Source organism: Penaeus japonicus, unplaced genomic scaffold, assembly GCF_977035675.1.
Source record: "Penaeus japonicus unplaced genomic scaffold, GWHDUDI00000001_assembly GWHDUDI00000013, whole genome shotgun sequence".
Taxonomy (NCBI): Eukaryota; Metazoa; Arthropoda; class Malacostraca; order Decapoda; family Penaeidae; genus Penaeus; species Penaeus japonicus.
In genome coordinates this window covers 11,080,589-11,095,588 of record NW_028234415.1, presented here as the reverse complement: position 1 = coordinate 11,095,588, position 15,000 = coordinate 11,080,589, and the positions used below count along the sequence as shown (strand labels likewise).

The 15,000-nt window shown below is 33.3% G+C and overlaps 1 protein-coding gene across 8 annotated transcripts in view; it reads right to left on the bottom strand.

Moving 5' to 3' along the window:
* LOC122258360 (uncharacterized) overlaps positions 1-15,000 on the bottom strand; it is a 53,324-nt gene that overhangs the window by 24,322 nt on the left and 14,002 nt on the right. For 2 of the 8 annotated variants that reach the window (XM_043024232.2, XM_043024233.2), the window contains exon 7: positions 2,759-3,603. The exons of 5 other annotated variants lie outside the window; for them this stretch is intronic. In XM_043024232.2, the coding sequence (XP_042880166.2) occupies positions 2,890-3,603 (714 nt within the window). In that variant the 3' untranslated portion in view covers positions 2,759-2,889. Of the gene's footprint in view, positions 1-2,758; positions 3,604-11,623; positions 12,544-15,000 lie in introns of those variants that run through there. One more of the 8 variants, XM_043024236.2, reaches the window with a different exon arrangement.

Below are 15,000 nucleotides of genomic sequence, written 5' to 3'. Positions count from 1 at the left end.
CCATCTTTCCGGCAAATTGAAAATTCTGAATGCCACTTCATTGTGTTAGCTTTCACCATATTTCAATTGACATCTATGTGTGCATATTCACGACAATAAATAGCAGTATATATCGTATTTGCCATTCAAGGTTGCTGTTTGAAGGTTACATATTTTCAAATATCACTTAAGTATCATCATAGTTTTATTAATGTATACTAGCACATTTGAAAACAAGAAAATAAGGATACAAAATATAAAATTAAATCATTCTAAACATTCTAGATAAATATGTTAACACATATGAGACACTGGAAGACATAATCAAACATATGAACAAGACTGATATATGTGTTGCTGATAAATAAATGTTAAGGAATGTAAAGGAAGTGTGTTACAAACGTCAGAAAAATCGCTAAAGATGAATGGCTCATAACGTTTTTACGATGGCACGCCCTCTAAGAGTTGGTCCTAGCTTCCAAATGATGTGAAATACCTCCAGAAAAACATATTTTTAGTTTTTTAATGAGGAAAATTAAAATAAATATATGCAACACTTATTAGGAGAATTCCGAATGAGAATCTCTTCTTTTCTCCTCTCAGCCTGTGTTCCCCCCTGGATATGCCCCCCAGTTTAATTAAGAACCACTGCTATAGAAGAATATTCGAAGATGAGTTAGGTCTTGGTACATGTGCTTTAGACTGAAGGCGTGAGAGAGGAGAACGACTGAACTGCAACGTACAAAATGACAGTCAATGAAATACACTCTAGAAGCCGTCATATGTGTAAGTAGAATGATCAAGCATGGAGGCTGATATGTCAAATTGGCCCAAAAATTGTGGAAGAAGAAGAGAGAAAGGAAAAGAAGAAGGAATTATGAATGAAATTTGGAAGTAATCTCAGGGGTTATCAACCTTTGCAAGGCAGGTCACATCTCAAGACGTTCAACCTTGCTGGGCATCTTATGGTATGAAATATGAGTCTATATATGATATACTGGCAAATTGATACAAATTGGCATTTGGTAAAATAAGTCATCACAAATCAACAAAAGGAAAAATTATGGTATGAAAGTGATCCAAGCCTATGAAGATGCATATTGCAAATGGGGTAAAAGCAGGAACTAAACAAATAGAGATTCAAACAAAAAAAGAATATGAGAAAGTATTGGAGATTGTGTTTCTTAACTACAGAAGGTCTGGTTCTAGGAACAATAATATCTAAAAGGCCAAATATATAAATATATATATATATATATATATATATATATATATATATATATATATATATATATATATATATATATATATATATATATATGTGTATATATACATATATAGTTCAGTTCAGACAGATTTGCGAAGACGTCGCTTCGCCCGGGCTATATGCACAAGGCGGCCCGGCCTCTGCCAGCTATACATATATATATATATATATATATATATATATATATATATATATATATATTCATATATATATATATATATATATATATGCATATATATATATATATATATGCATATATATATATATATATATATATGCATATATATATATATATACATATATATATATATATATAATATTATATATATATATATATATATATATATATATATATATAATATATATATATATATATATATATATATATATATTATATATATATATATATATATATATATATATATATATATATATATATATATATATATATATATATATTATATATATATATATATATATATATATATATATATATATATATATATATATATATATAAATATATAAAACATGAAAGAAAGGTACATCACACTATAAAGATTACATTAGCAAAAAAAAAATAAATAAATAAAATTTGATAAATCAAGAGGCCTACTTAGATTTGCTAAACAATTGTTATTCATGTATTTTGATTGACTGTGATTCCTAATTGCTGCATATGTATTCTATCCTTACACTATTCTTTGTGTTGTGACCATAACTGTGGCCTTTTAACAGACAGAAAGACCAACACTGACATAGACTGCCAGACAGATCAACACAAGAGAATAAGGAAACAAGCAAATAAACATACTCACAGCCACATATGCAATTGTGCACGCATGAACGGGCACACACGGGCACACACGGGCACACACACACACACACACACACACACACACACACACACACACACACACACACACACACACACACACACACACACACACACACACACACACACACACACACACACACACACACACACACGAGCACACACACACACACGAGCACACACACACACACACGAGCACACACACACACACACGAGCACACACACAAACAAACACCCAAAATCAAACACACACACACAAATGAGTATTTACATATACTCATGCACAGACTAGATATGTATAGAAAGAGGCAGAAAATTAAAGATGGATGTATACACTTTTTGCTTCTTCATTTTCAAATTACATAAAAAGTTTTAGATTCATCATGCAAAGATTTACAAATGTGTTTTCCAGTTGCTAGATACACATTCATTACATTAACTTTTATCATTCTAAACCTCTATTCTTACACATTATGTTTTGGTTTCAAATATATAACATGACTATTACTAATGAGTTGATATTTGTGCTACAAAAAGAAGTTTGAATTTTCTACAAAATACAAACAACATTAATATTCATTTTGATTCTGTATCTACAAGGAATTGTTTTAGTATATCAATCTTTCTTACTGTAGCATCTGGATATAATATATCACATTTATGAAAATCCCTTCCATTAGGGAAAAATGATTACAAGGACCTATCCTCATAAAAAAAGGGAAAAAGGAGAACTATCTATTTCTGATGCCTCAACTACATCCTGTTTTTGATATTGTGGAGGTGTCACTCTTCTCCCTACATTTATCTGCATCATGGATTTATCCCCGCTTCCATTACATTCTTGCTTTGCTCATGTGATGGGGACTCGCGTGGGAGGCGGTCCTCTGAGTGAGGGGAATTCAGGGGGGGCTGGGGAATTATGGAGATGCGGTGCTGAGGCACATGAGACGATGTGGGAGGGGATGCCTTCGAGGGAGAGAGTTGGTGAGTGCTGTTGGTAGAGCGAGATTGGTACTGAGGGTTGTGGACTTGGGGTCCTAAGGATAGGGGTGAGAGTTGCTGCGAGGATGATGTCAGTTGCACGGAGGGCTGGATTTGTGATGTTGATGGGTGGGAATGCTGCTGCTGGAGTGAGGGGAAAGCATGCAGGGAGTGATGTGAGGAATGAGTATGCTGGACTGTTAGCTGCTGACTAGTGCTTTGCTGCTGATACTGGGAACTGTGTAACTGAGAAGAGGCATCCCTAGGCTCCCCCCAGACCTCTCCCTGTAGGTCTCCACCCAGAGCTGTTGAGGTAGCTGCCGTCTGATCCTCGGCAGACTCCGCAAGCTTCAAGGCACAAGCTCTCTCATGTTTATAATAGTTACTGCAGTGATTGAATGACCGCCCGCACACTCGACATGCATAGGGCTTCTCCCCTGTGTGTATTCTCAAGTGGTTGCGAAGGATGGACTTGAAGGGGAAGACTTTGTTGCAGAACGGGCAGGGGTGGGGCCGGCCTAGTCTGCGCAACGCTGCTATGCCCTGCAAGAACGGGAGGGACCAGGTCACTACACTGTCCCACTCATGGCCTCTTAGCTTAGTCCCCCACAGCAAGCACCTACAATATCCCTAGAGCGTAGCTTTATTCTAGTCACTGACACCTCCTCAACTCTCTTAACAGCCATCTACACCAGGTATCTCTTTATTCTAGAGCTCTGTTCCTCTTCCTCTCCTTTCCCCTTCCATCTAGTCCCTGTTCCTGAAGTTATAATATGAAGAGCTTTGAACTTTCACAATGTCTGAAGAATAGAATATAATATGAAGCAGTAACCCTTTTTACATTTCTTGCACCATGTCAGTACCACAGTCAATCCACTTTCAAAATCAATGGAACTTAATATAACAAAATAGGAAAAAGGTTCCTTCATACTCTGATGTGTTTAGCTCCTTTGATATCAGTACAAGATTTCTTTTGTGAAGTAATTAGATGGGAAACAGAGCCAAAAATTATCTAGACATAAAGGCGAACGTATGTGAGCGTGTGTTTAAAAATGAGACACTGAAAGAAAACAAAGAAGAGAAATGATTATATCAACATGAACTTGGACTTAATTTGGTGATTTACAAATGATGAAGACTTCTCATTGTTTAATTCATAATGCATGCAACATAAACAATATTTTTCCTTGCATACACAGTAGGTTGACCAATTTCCAAAAAATCTTTACTATGATGATGACATCAAGATAAGTCCCTGAATGAAAATTATTACCATGATAATAGTACAGTAAGTCCTCCTACTGGGTAACCTTGTAACTTGGTTTAACATTAAAATATTAATTAAAAACATTAATAAAAAAATACTCGATGCTTGTGAATTATATTTCTTGTATACAAATTTGCTGCCAGAGAGTGGCCGAATAATAGGATTTTAAAAGTTTTATGCTTGTTTACGGCCTATGCAAAAGGAATATAGTAAGATATGTAATAAAAGTCAAGTCACACTGATGTTTGGCACACTATGACCTTAGATAATCCATGGATCCCCAGTGTAGAGAGAAGACAAATGTTTGGAATATCTTAACATGTTAACGTGTTATCAGTCATGGTAAAGAAAAAAGAAAAAAAAAAAAAATGGTGTCAGTAAAAATAAAGACACATTTCTATCACCTTAGTCTTCTTGTATTACATAGTCAGGCATAACTTTGCTCAGCAGTTGTCTTTTCTTACTTATCAACCCATCATTCATACACGAAGCTGGGAAATATTTAGGGGGAGGGGGGTGATGTGAGGTGCTGGCCATATATATCACCTTTATGACAAATATTTCAATGACCTACTTTATCACATATGATGTCTACCACATCTTTCCATAGTATAGAGGCCTACTGTTTGTGATTAACCCATTCCCGCCGGGCCGTTTCGTCTTTTTTGGCGTCAATGCCGGGGCTCTTGAACGCATAGGCCTAAATCAATTATATCATTGACGGCGTATGATGGCACATGCGCTATCATATTACATAATCGCCGTCTGTGGCTGGCGGCATTGGGTTAATTGGCCATGTTGGTCAGTAATTCATGGGAATAATGATATATATATATATATACATATATATCATGTTGATGATGATTCTGTCATCATGGTCATACGTTATTAAGGAAAATAAAAAAGGGACTCCAAGCTTTGCATGCGTTGCGACTAACAGCTCTCCGAGCATGGCTGCCCTTGAAGTCGAACTATCAAAAATATTTGCTCTCTAAGGGCGACAGACTAGATGAATTTATCCCCTTTGGAAGAAGGGGCACTAAAATCAGAATTAAAAGCCTATAAAAACTTATAGGATGGTTTTTAAGGCCAAAAAATAAGTCTGACGGACTACTCTTCGCAAACTTTGAATATTCCCGGACATAAAATGTGTCATGAAATATCTAATGTTTGTCTACTTCAGTAACAAAAGTGAGTATCTATTTAATTATTCTAAAGAAATGAACAAACAAACAAACATTCCAATAATGGAGCCACATCCCAAATTCTTCTGACAGTTTTCATTTTGCACATTTTTCTTCATAGATTTTCAGCTTGATCCATCTCTCCATTTTATTTTTTATCTTTATTAATCTTATTGACACACATTACAAATAAATACACACACACACACACACACACACACATATATATATATATATATATATATATATATGGATATAGATAGATAGATAGACAGATATACACATGTATACATATACATACACATACACACATATATATATACATATATATATATATATATATATATATATATATATATATATATATATATATATATATATATATATATATATATATATAATATATATATATATATAATATATATATATATATATATATATTATATATATAATATATATATATGTATATATATATATATATATATATATATATATATATATATATATATATATATATATATATATATATATATATATAGATAGATAGATAGATAGATATGTACACATATTGATAGAGAGATAGATATAGAAAGATACTTAGATAATCATTGTATAATCACCTGTCATAGAGACTGTTTCTTCTATTCTTATAATGATCATCTAAGCAGAATAAATGAGAATCAATATCTCACAAGGCAAGAGGTGTCACTGACATATCTTGATTACATTTTCATTTAGAATTACATGAAACTGAGATAAAACTTAAACCAAATGCATCAATATCTCATGCTTATTTATATGTTTTTCCTACATTTGTCAAAAAGATTCATGTTATTTTTCTTCGCATTGTCTATTGTCCTTTTAAATCATCTCAGTCACAAAATATTTTAATTTTTTGAAATAGTGCCTCTACTAAATACCACGATATTAGAATCGATGAACTCCTCTCACCTTCTATTCTTCATACATAGATCCATGTTCTATACCCAACATCCTGGGCCCCAATAGCAGAGGAGGGAATGAAGTAGATAAGAGAATTTACGGGGTAAAAAACGATTCATCTTAAGTAAACTAGAATGGCAACTGCAATAAATGACCTATAAATAGCCTTTGTATGGCTACAACCCCCCCCCCACCCCTGCCCAGAAATATAAACTTCTACTTGTTTATGGTAGGATAGAGTGCATAAATTATTGGAAAACACTTGTTCCTATCGCCAAAGCATGTGGCTCTTTCTGGTAGAAATTTACATGTTCTGCTGACAGGGTATTTATAATCTACAAAATCCAGTGACATGAGCAAACCTTACCTAGTTTTGAGACAAGCCCTAGTCCCTGGATCTCCTCCCTTTTCAGAGTTTTATCTTGATAAGTATATACTTGCAAAGATTAGTCTTATCTATGCATGAATATTTGACCAGAGTTTTTATTTTGATAAGTATATATTTGCAAAGATTAGTGTGATCTCTGTATAAATATTTGATCTGAGTATCTATTTTGATAAGTATAAACTTCCAAAGATTAGTCTTATCTATGTACAAATATTTGAAAAAAGTATATACAGAGTTATAGGTGCCTGCAGGTATTTTATTTTAGTGTGAGGGACACAAATTAGAGGATGATTGTTTTCCAGGTTGCACCAGTCCAACTCCAACAGGGGAGTCGCATTTTGTATCTAGGGTACACCTGTGGCATGGATCAATGCATATTATGTGATATTTCTCATATTTTCCTCGGCAATTTCCCTGGTCTACCTTATGCCCTCCCCTGCATGGGAGGATGGAGGGGGGGGTCCGGGGGTAAATTCTATTGTATACGAATGGTATAGGGTGAAAGGAATCCATTGATACCAATATCGTGATGCGGAGGCACAGATTTGAAAATTTACCACAAAGATTTTTTTATGGCAATCTGTTATCAAAGCATGTTATCAGATACAATTTAGTTTCTTTATAAGAAAAAAAAAAAAAAAAACAATAATAAAAAAATAATAAATAAATAAAAACATTGGATATTGGATAAAGTTCTTTTGGTTTATAAACACAATGCAGAATTCATCTTTAATATATTAACTTCATATAGACCTCTGATATAATAACATTTGTATGAATACAGGTAAACACACCATCACATACCAGTGGGTACCAATCAGCTAATACTGGCAGCTTAGTGATGTCTTGCCAAAACTTAACATCAGACAGTACTTTATCATAATGCTGGCACCCACAGACGACTGTCTAAAAGCCCATGACAATAGGCATGGCATTTAATGACACTCTGAAATATATGTATATGTATATAGAAAAGTTTGGGTAACATTGAAAAGTACATTACATAAGAAACCAGAACAGTTTTCCACTATGAGAATATGCAAATCATAATAAAGTCTGAAGTCCAACTCGTCACTTCGTCAAACCCACTTTAATGCAGAGTTGTAAAAACCAAAACCACACTCTAATATCAATACTTGCAAGTAAGTAAGACAAGGTGCAATGAGGAAGCAGGGTGTGTTCAAGACAACTTATGCTTGTACAACACATATCTTACACCTGTGACTGGCCAACTGAAAATCTCAACACACGCACACACACGTAAATATGTGTTTATGGACTAATATATAGATGGGCGCGCACGCGCACACACACACACACACACACACACACACACACACACACACACACACACACACACACACACACACACACACACACACGCACACGCACATGCACCCACACCCACACCCATACACACACACACACACACACACATACATATATATATAAGTATACAAATATACATACATAGATATACATATATACATTACACATATCTATGTATATGTGTGTCATATACATATATACACACACACACACACACACACACACACATATATATATATACATATATATATATATATATATATATATATATATATATATATATAGACATACATACATACATATATATATATATATAGACATACATACATACATATATATATATATATAGATAGATAAATAGATTTACATCATTCACACACATTCATATATAAATTCTTCATCAGTAGAAAACAAAGTCTATGTCAGTACATTATATGAAGGCACAAAAGAGATTGAGTAGTTCCAAATTCCTTATAAGGACTACCAGTAAATGATTTACAATATATATATATATATATATATATATATATATATAAATATATACATATATATACATATATATACATATATATATATATATATATATATATATATATATATATATATATATATATATATATATATATATATATATATATATATATATATATATATATATATATATATATATAAAGATAAATCTATAAGAAAAAATCAAATAATCAAAATGTAACAGACAAACAACATGACCTAATCTGCCAATTAATAACGATGGTTTTGGTTCCACAACAAAATAAGAACAGCAGATAAAAGAAAACATCTAAATACTGAACAAGGTTACACTTTCTTCAGCATTCCAATATATACATAAGTGTATAAACAAAACTACATAATACAAACAATGTTTCAGAAAATCCACGATAGGAACTGACAACTTGCATAAAATGCCTCAAATACAACTCGGGAAATAAAAAAATACTTTGCTTCCACTCCGATACCAGCTGATCCCACAAGCCAAAAATATTCCAAGAGAGAGAACATGAAAACATATTAGATATCAATTTCAAGAGTGTCTCCTCTTTTGCAACTGATGAAAAACACCTAATCAAACAAAGAGAAGTAAAGAAAAGGATAGAAAGAATGAAAGAATGAAAGAAAGCAAGAAAGAAAGAGTCAACCGCACGAGCAGTTTTGATTCACTCTACTACGTGAAACTCAAAAAGGCCACGTACATTACAAACTAATGAAATCAAATCTTGCAATTAAAACACACAAGGCTATGGAAAAACGTGTAATAATCATAACACAGATGTAGGTTGAGTGGTGACTACAACAAGAGAAAAAAACAGATATATTCACAGATCCCTATCAAACAGTCAACAGAATTAAACAAGAAAATCAACATACACAACAGAAAATCAATCACTTAGTAAATCAGTAATTCAGAACAATCGTGTAAGAAAACTCACTCACGAGAAAAAGACAATCTAGATCCAATTCTGAACAAGTTGGCGTATGGTGTATCACACAATATCTTACAGTGACTGGATGAAATCATTTCTGCTAATTGCACAACAAAAGAATAACTGCTGCAAACAACACAATTGTCCATAAACCTCCCTTTTTACGGAACTCAAACAACTGCTCAAACAATACGGTACTAAATTTTCAAACTACTTTTGAAACCTTTCCACAGTACATCCCTTTATTCTCAAACTGACTTCATGTTCACATTTTACAAACCTTCCATTTCTCTCAATTTCATTTACTTTTCCAATTTCCTCTTCTTTTTCATTTTCACTTCTCACATATATCCAACAATGCCACTAACAGTTCTCAGGAAAATTGTTCACATTACCAGCTTTTCCAAAGAGGCTATCAAATTAACCAAACAGAAGAATTTATTGAAATACAGTAATTGAAACTGAGGACAAGAAAATATAATAATCTGTGTACAAGATCATATCAAGGAAAAATGGCAGACAATCATAACAAAAAAAATAGAAAACAATCACATGATCATAATTCCTGTTACCCAATTCATCAACTGTTCTGTAAATTAAGCATCTACAAAGTATTTGTAGAATATTCGTGACTCTAATGTAAAAATAAACTTCTCCTATGATACCCTAGCTTTTTGATAACTAGGAAAGAAGAAAAATGAAATCATGTTATTCTAAACACAAAAGTTGATAATCGTCCAGATCAGTACCTGTGCTTAGTGCCCCGGCCAAGGCCAACAAACCACAATCATGCGTGTTATAGCACAATAGAGCTTGGACTCGTAACTCATTTGATAACAGATTCCCAGTTTGATCTAAAAGCTCTATATATTCCAAGATATATGTGAAAAAGTTTAACTACTTCTGGAGGATGTGGATTGACGTGTAGATCCCCAGACTTTGATCAGCAACGGTGGATTTTGCACAGATTACTTTCTACACCTAATATTGTTATCCTATGTTCTTTAAGACCATTACATCATATTTTCTCTATCTCCTATTCTGGACAATTAACCAAAACCTAGCAGTGCACAACAAAAGAGATAATGTTCGCATTAGGATGTGGTCAAGCCTTTGACAAAATAATTTCCTTGTGTGAAGAAGACTGAAGCTATTGCAATAAAGTGGAAGAAAAAGAAAACAAGGAAAATGGAAGAAGGGGGAGGAGTGAGGAAGACGTAAAGGAAGAAAAGCAGAAAAAAAGGACAAAATCCATTTAACAGGTACATGAAGAGAAAATATTCTCATCACTAATAATGATAAAAATAAAAATGAATCTCCTTTGCCAAAAAAAATCTATCTTCACCTGTTTTTGAATATCATGTTCTAAAGATCAATCACTGCATATATGAATATATATGTATACCTATATTTACTTATAGTGATGTATATCCATTATATATATAAAAGCAAACCAACGTCTACAAGCAAACAAACAGGTATTCTTTCTCTCTCTCTCTCTCTCTCTCTCTCTCTCTCTCTCTCTCTCTCTCTCTCTCTCTCTCTCTCTCTCTCTCTCTCTCTCTCTCTCTCTCTCTCTCTCTCTCTCTCTTTTACTCTCTTTTACTCTCTTTTACTCTCTTTTACTCTCTTTTACTCTCTTTTACTCTCTTTTACTCTCTTTTACTCTCTCTTACTCTCTCTCACTCTCTCATGTGACAGAGACAGACAGACAGACAGACAGACAGACAGACAGACACACAGAGGTTTCATATTACCAAGAACGTTCCATGTCATTAAAGTAAACTTCACAGTATTCATTGGTTAACGAAAAGGTGAAAATAAAGTAGAAATGACCAAATCAGAAGCTTATGGTAAAAAATCTTTAAGAGAGTTCTGAAACAGAGTGGTAATGCTGAAGTCAAGAATAAAGAAGAAAAAGCAAGAAAGAAGGAAAGAAAGAAGAGGATGTATATCCTTATAAAAAACTATTGTATCATAAGTCAATTTCTGTTTCTACAAACTTTATGAAAACAAATTCATTTCATCTAATCTTTGAAATATCTCACAATACCTTTTGCCTTTTTAAAATTCCTTCAGATTAGTGGTAGAAACATGACAATCTTTAACAATAAATAATATTACAAAACAAACCCTCAGGGTGTGCTATAATGGACTCCAGAAATCTATAGAATACTTTTCAACTTGCAAAATATGGCTTGGTTGCAAGGATGAGAAATAAAAAGAATTAAAAGATGACAATCCTCCACAAATTTATCAATAAACAATAAATAAAAAGAACTCTAAAGGGAGAGCTATATATAACAGACCTAAAGGAATCTATAATATACTTTTATCTCTCAAAATTTAATCCTCTGATAATATAACCTTGTACACATGTCCTGTTATCACTACACTTCCTATCCTCTACACAATACCTAAAAAATATTCTTCTACTGTTTGTGTAAAAGCATGAAAACCATAAATTCACTCCTTATGCATATACAAAATCAACATCTGATATGAATGATAAAACATTTATAAAATATATCTTGGATAACATTCAACATCGAGCTAGAGTAACATGTATCATTATTTGTCTAGGAAATGTCTTCGGAAGTGTCTCTGGTAATTGGACTGCTCATTGAAGTTTCTCTGACAGATATGGCAAGAGTAGGGCTTTTCGCCGGTGTGAGTCCGCGTGTGCCGCTCCAGCCCCCAGCGCGTGGGGAACGATTTGCTACAGTACATACAACCAAACTTCCACTTGCGTCTTGATCCACTCATCCCACTGCCCACACTCGCGGCAAAATCCCGTCCTTGGTTCCCCACATGCCCTACTTCGAGGTCACTCCCTCCTCCATCTCCACCTCCTCTGCCAACCGGACCCCCATGGCCACTTCTGCGCATGTTCTCGCCCCCCCCACTGCCAGACGACCGCCTGCCCACGCTCTGAAAAGACACCAGAACCTGGGTCAGTGCAGCCGTCTAGTTTGAGAGGGGCTATGTCTTTCCAGATTTATTAAGGTCGCTGAGGTTCCTTATCAAGCTGAACCGGGTTTAAATATTTTTTTTTTTTTTATCACACTGACTTAAAACATAAATCATAAAAAGAAAGTGAGAGACAGAAAAAGAAAGAAAGAAAGAAAAAAAAGAAAGAAAGAGAGAGAGAGAGAGAGAGAGAGAGAGAGAGAGAGAGAGAGAGAGAGAGAGAGAGAGAGAGAGAGAGAGAGAGAGAGAGAGAGAGAGAGAGAGAGAGAGAGAGAGAGAGAGAGAGAGAGAGAGAGAGAGAGCAATAAGAAGGAGTGGGTGGGGGGGATGGAGTAGAGACAAATTATAGCACCAAAATAATGTATGATTCACTTCTGAAAGAATAAGTTAAAGTAACAAAAATAAAATATAATCTGCAAATATAAAATTAAAAGCATGAAGTAGAACATAAACAATAATAGCAGAACAATAATAAAAATGGATATCAATGATAAATAAAGCAAATATGAACATTTACTTACATAATTATACTTTATACTTTAAAACTGATTGAAGACACACACACACACACACACACACACACACACACACACACACACACACACACACACACACACACACACACACACACACACACACACACACACACACACACACACACACACACAAAAAAAAAAAAAAAAAACACTTGACACCTTAACCGCAAAGAGTATCACTGGAACTACCTCGTAGTACCATTGCTTTTCTTGTGCAGTAGTATTCAGTGTTATGGCAGCAGCAGAGTGAGGAGGTAGGTACTTGCTACGCTCCTCAAACAGTTGAATTTCAAAATATACTGCACTTTGTTTTTGAAGTTGCAAGTACGAGGAAAGTTTTTTTTTTTTTTTTTTTTTTTTTGCATATACAAATTTCCAATTGGTTATGAGTGAAAGCCTCTCATGTCAATTTTTTTTTTTTTTTCTGTAAATGTATGTATGTATGTGTATAAATGTAATGTATATATAAATATAAATACATAAATAAATAAATAAATATATATATATATATATCTATATATATACATATACATACATACACATATCTATAAATAATGATTAAAATTTAATTCAACTAATCTGCTATCCATTCTTATCAAATTATTTAGAATATAAATAATTCATGTACCACAGCTTGTAGTTAACGTGTTAATGCAGTTAACGTGTTAATGAAGATTGCAGAGAAGAATATCCAGTAAGGGCTTGTAGAATATTTAATAACTTATAGAAATCGGATAAAAAAAAAATAAAATAAAAAAACTTTGTCCTACTATGCATAACTTCAAGACTTCACTTCTAAGTCATTATCAAAATACATCATAAATGTATCATATCTAAATATCTTTAACATCAATATGTAAAATTATGAGATTTTTCCACTTCCTGTAGACCTCTTTGAAACAGAATCCCATAACTCAGAGACTCGGCATAATTATTTCTATATAAATCTGGGTCCCAAAGTGACTTGTAATTGAGAGCATACAATCAAGAAATGGAAATAGCACTAAATAGCATTAAATTCTGCTAGTGCACTTTATGACTCAATATGATATACAGACATATTGCCATCTGATTCAGTGTTTCGACACCAATGTAAAAGGCGGAAACATTTGTACGACTCAAATCACAATTTCAAAATCCAAGCATATAAATAAATAAATAAAGCCAAAAGATGTGAATTCAAAATCATCAAGAAACACTAACGTTTTTATTGATAAATATCTTCCTTCCAAAGTATTTCAAAACTAACCATGACAAATCTTAGGCTAAGAAATCTGATTGTTACAAACCATTCATTAAAGCTACTTCCTCAGTCACTAAACATTTAGTATAAAATTTCCAAAGACAACTATCATATCACATAGGTATAAAACACTGACCTACACATAATTCTTCATAAAGAAACCTATAAACCACTAACATACTTATAAATTCTCAGAAAGATATCTAGAAAACACTGACCTAATTATAGTTCCTTACACAGACGTGTCTCCGACTAGAACAGCGAATGACAATAACAGCAACGTTACAAATTCACACAAGATACCGAGTCTCCACAAGAAGATACCAAATAAAAGCCTTACTCGATGGAAACATAGTGTAGTGAAAGTCTAATGCCATAATCTAATGCAGGTACAAAAGGATATGATATTTGTTCCCTCTCTTAAACTTAAGTGAGAATCTTTACTATTATTATTTTTTTAAATATGGTTTTAAAATAACTCATCTTCTTGTGTTTCAAATAGGAATCTATACTAATTACTCACACTTCTTTGTATGAACAAAATTATGCTTGTGCTTTTGAAGACAGTACAGCAAAAAGTCATTAAAAATAGTGAAAAATTTCTCTTATCATTCTCTTTAAAAATACAAGAGCCATCTA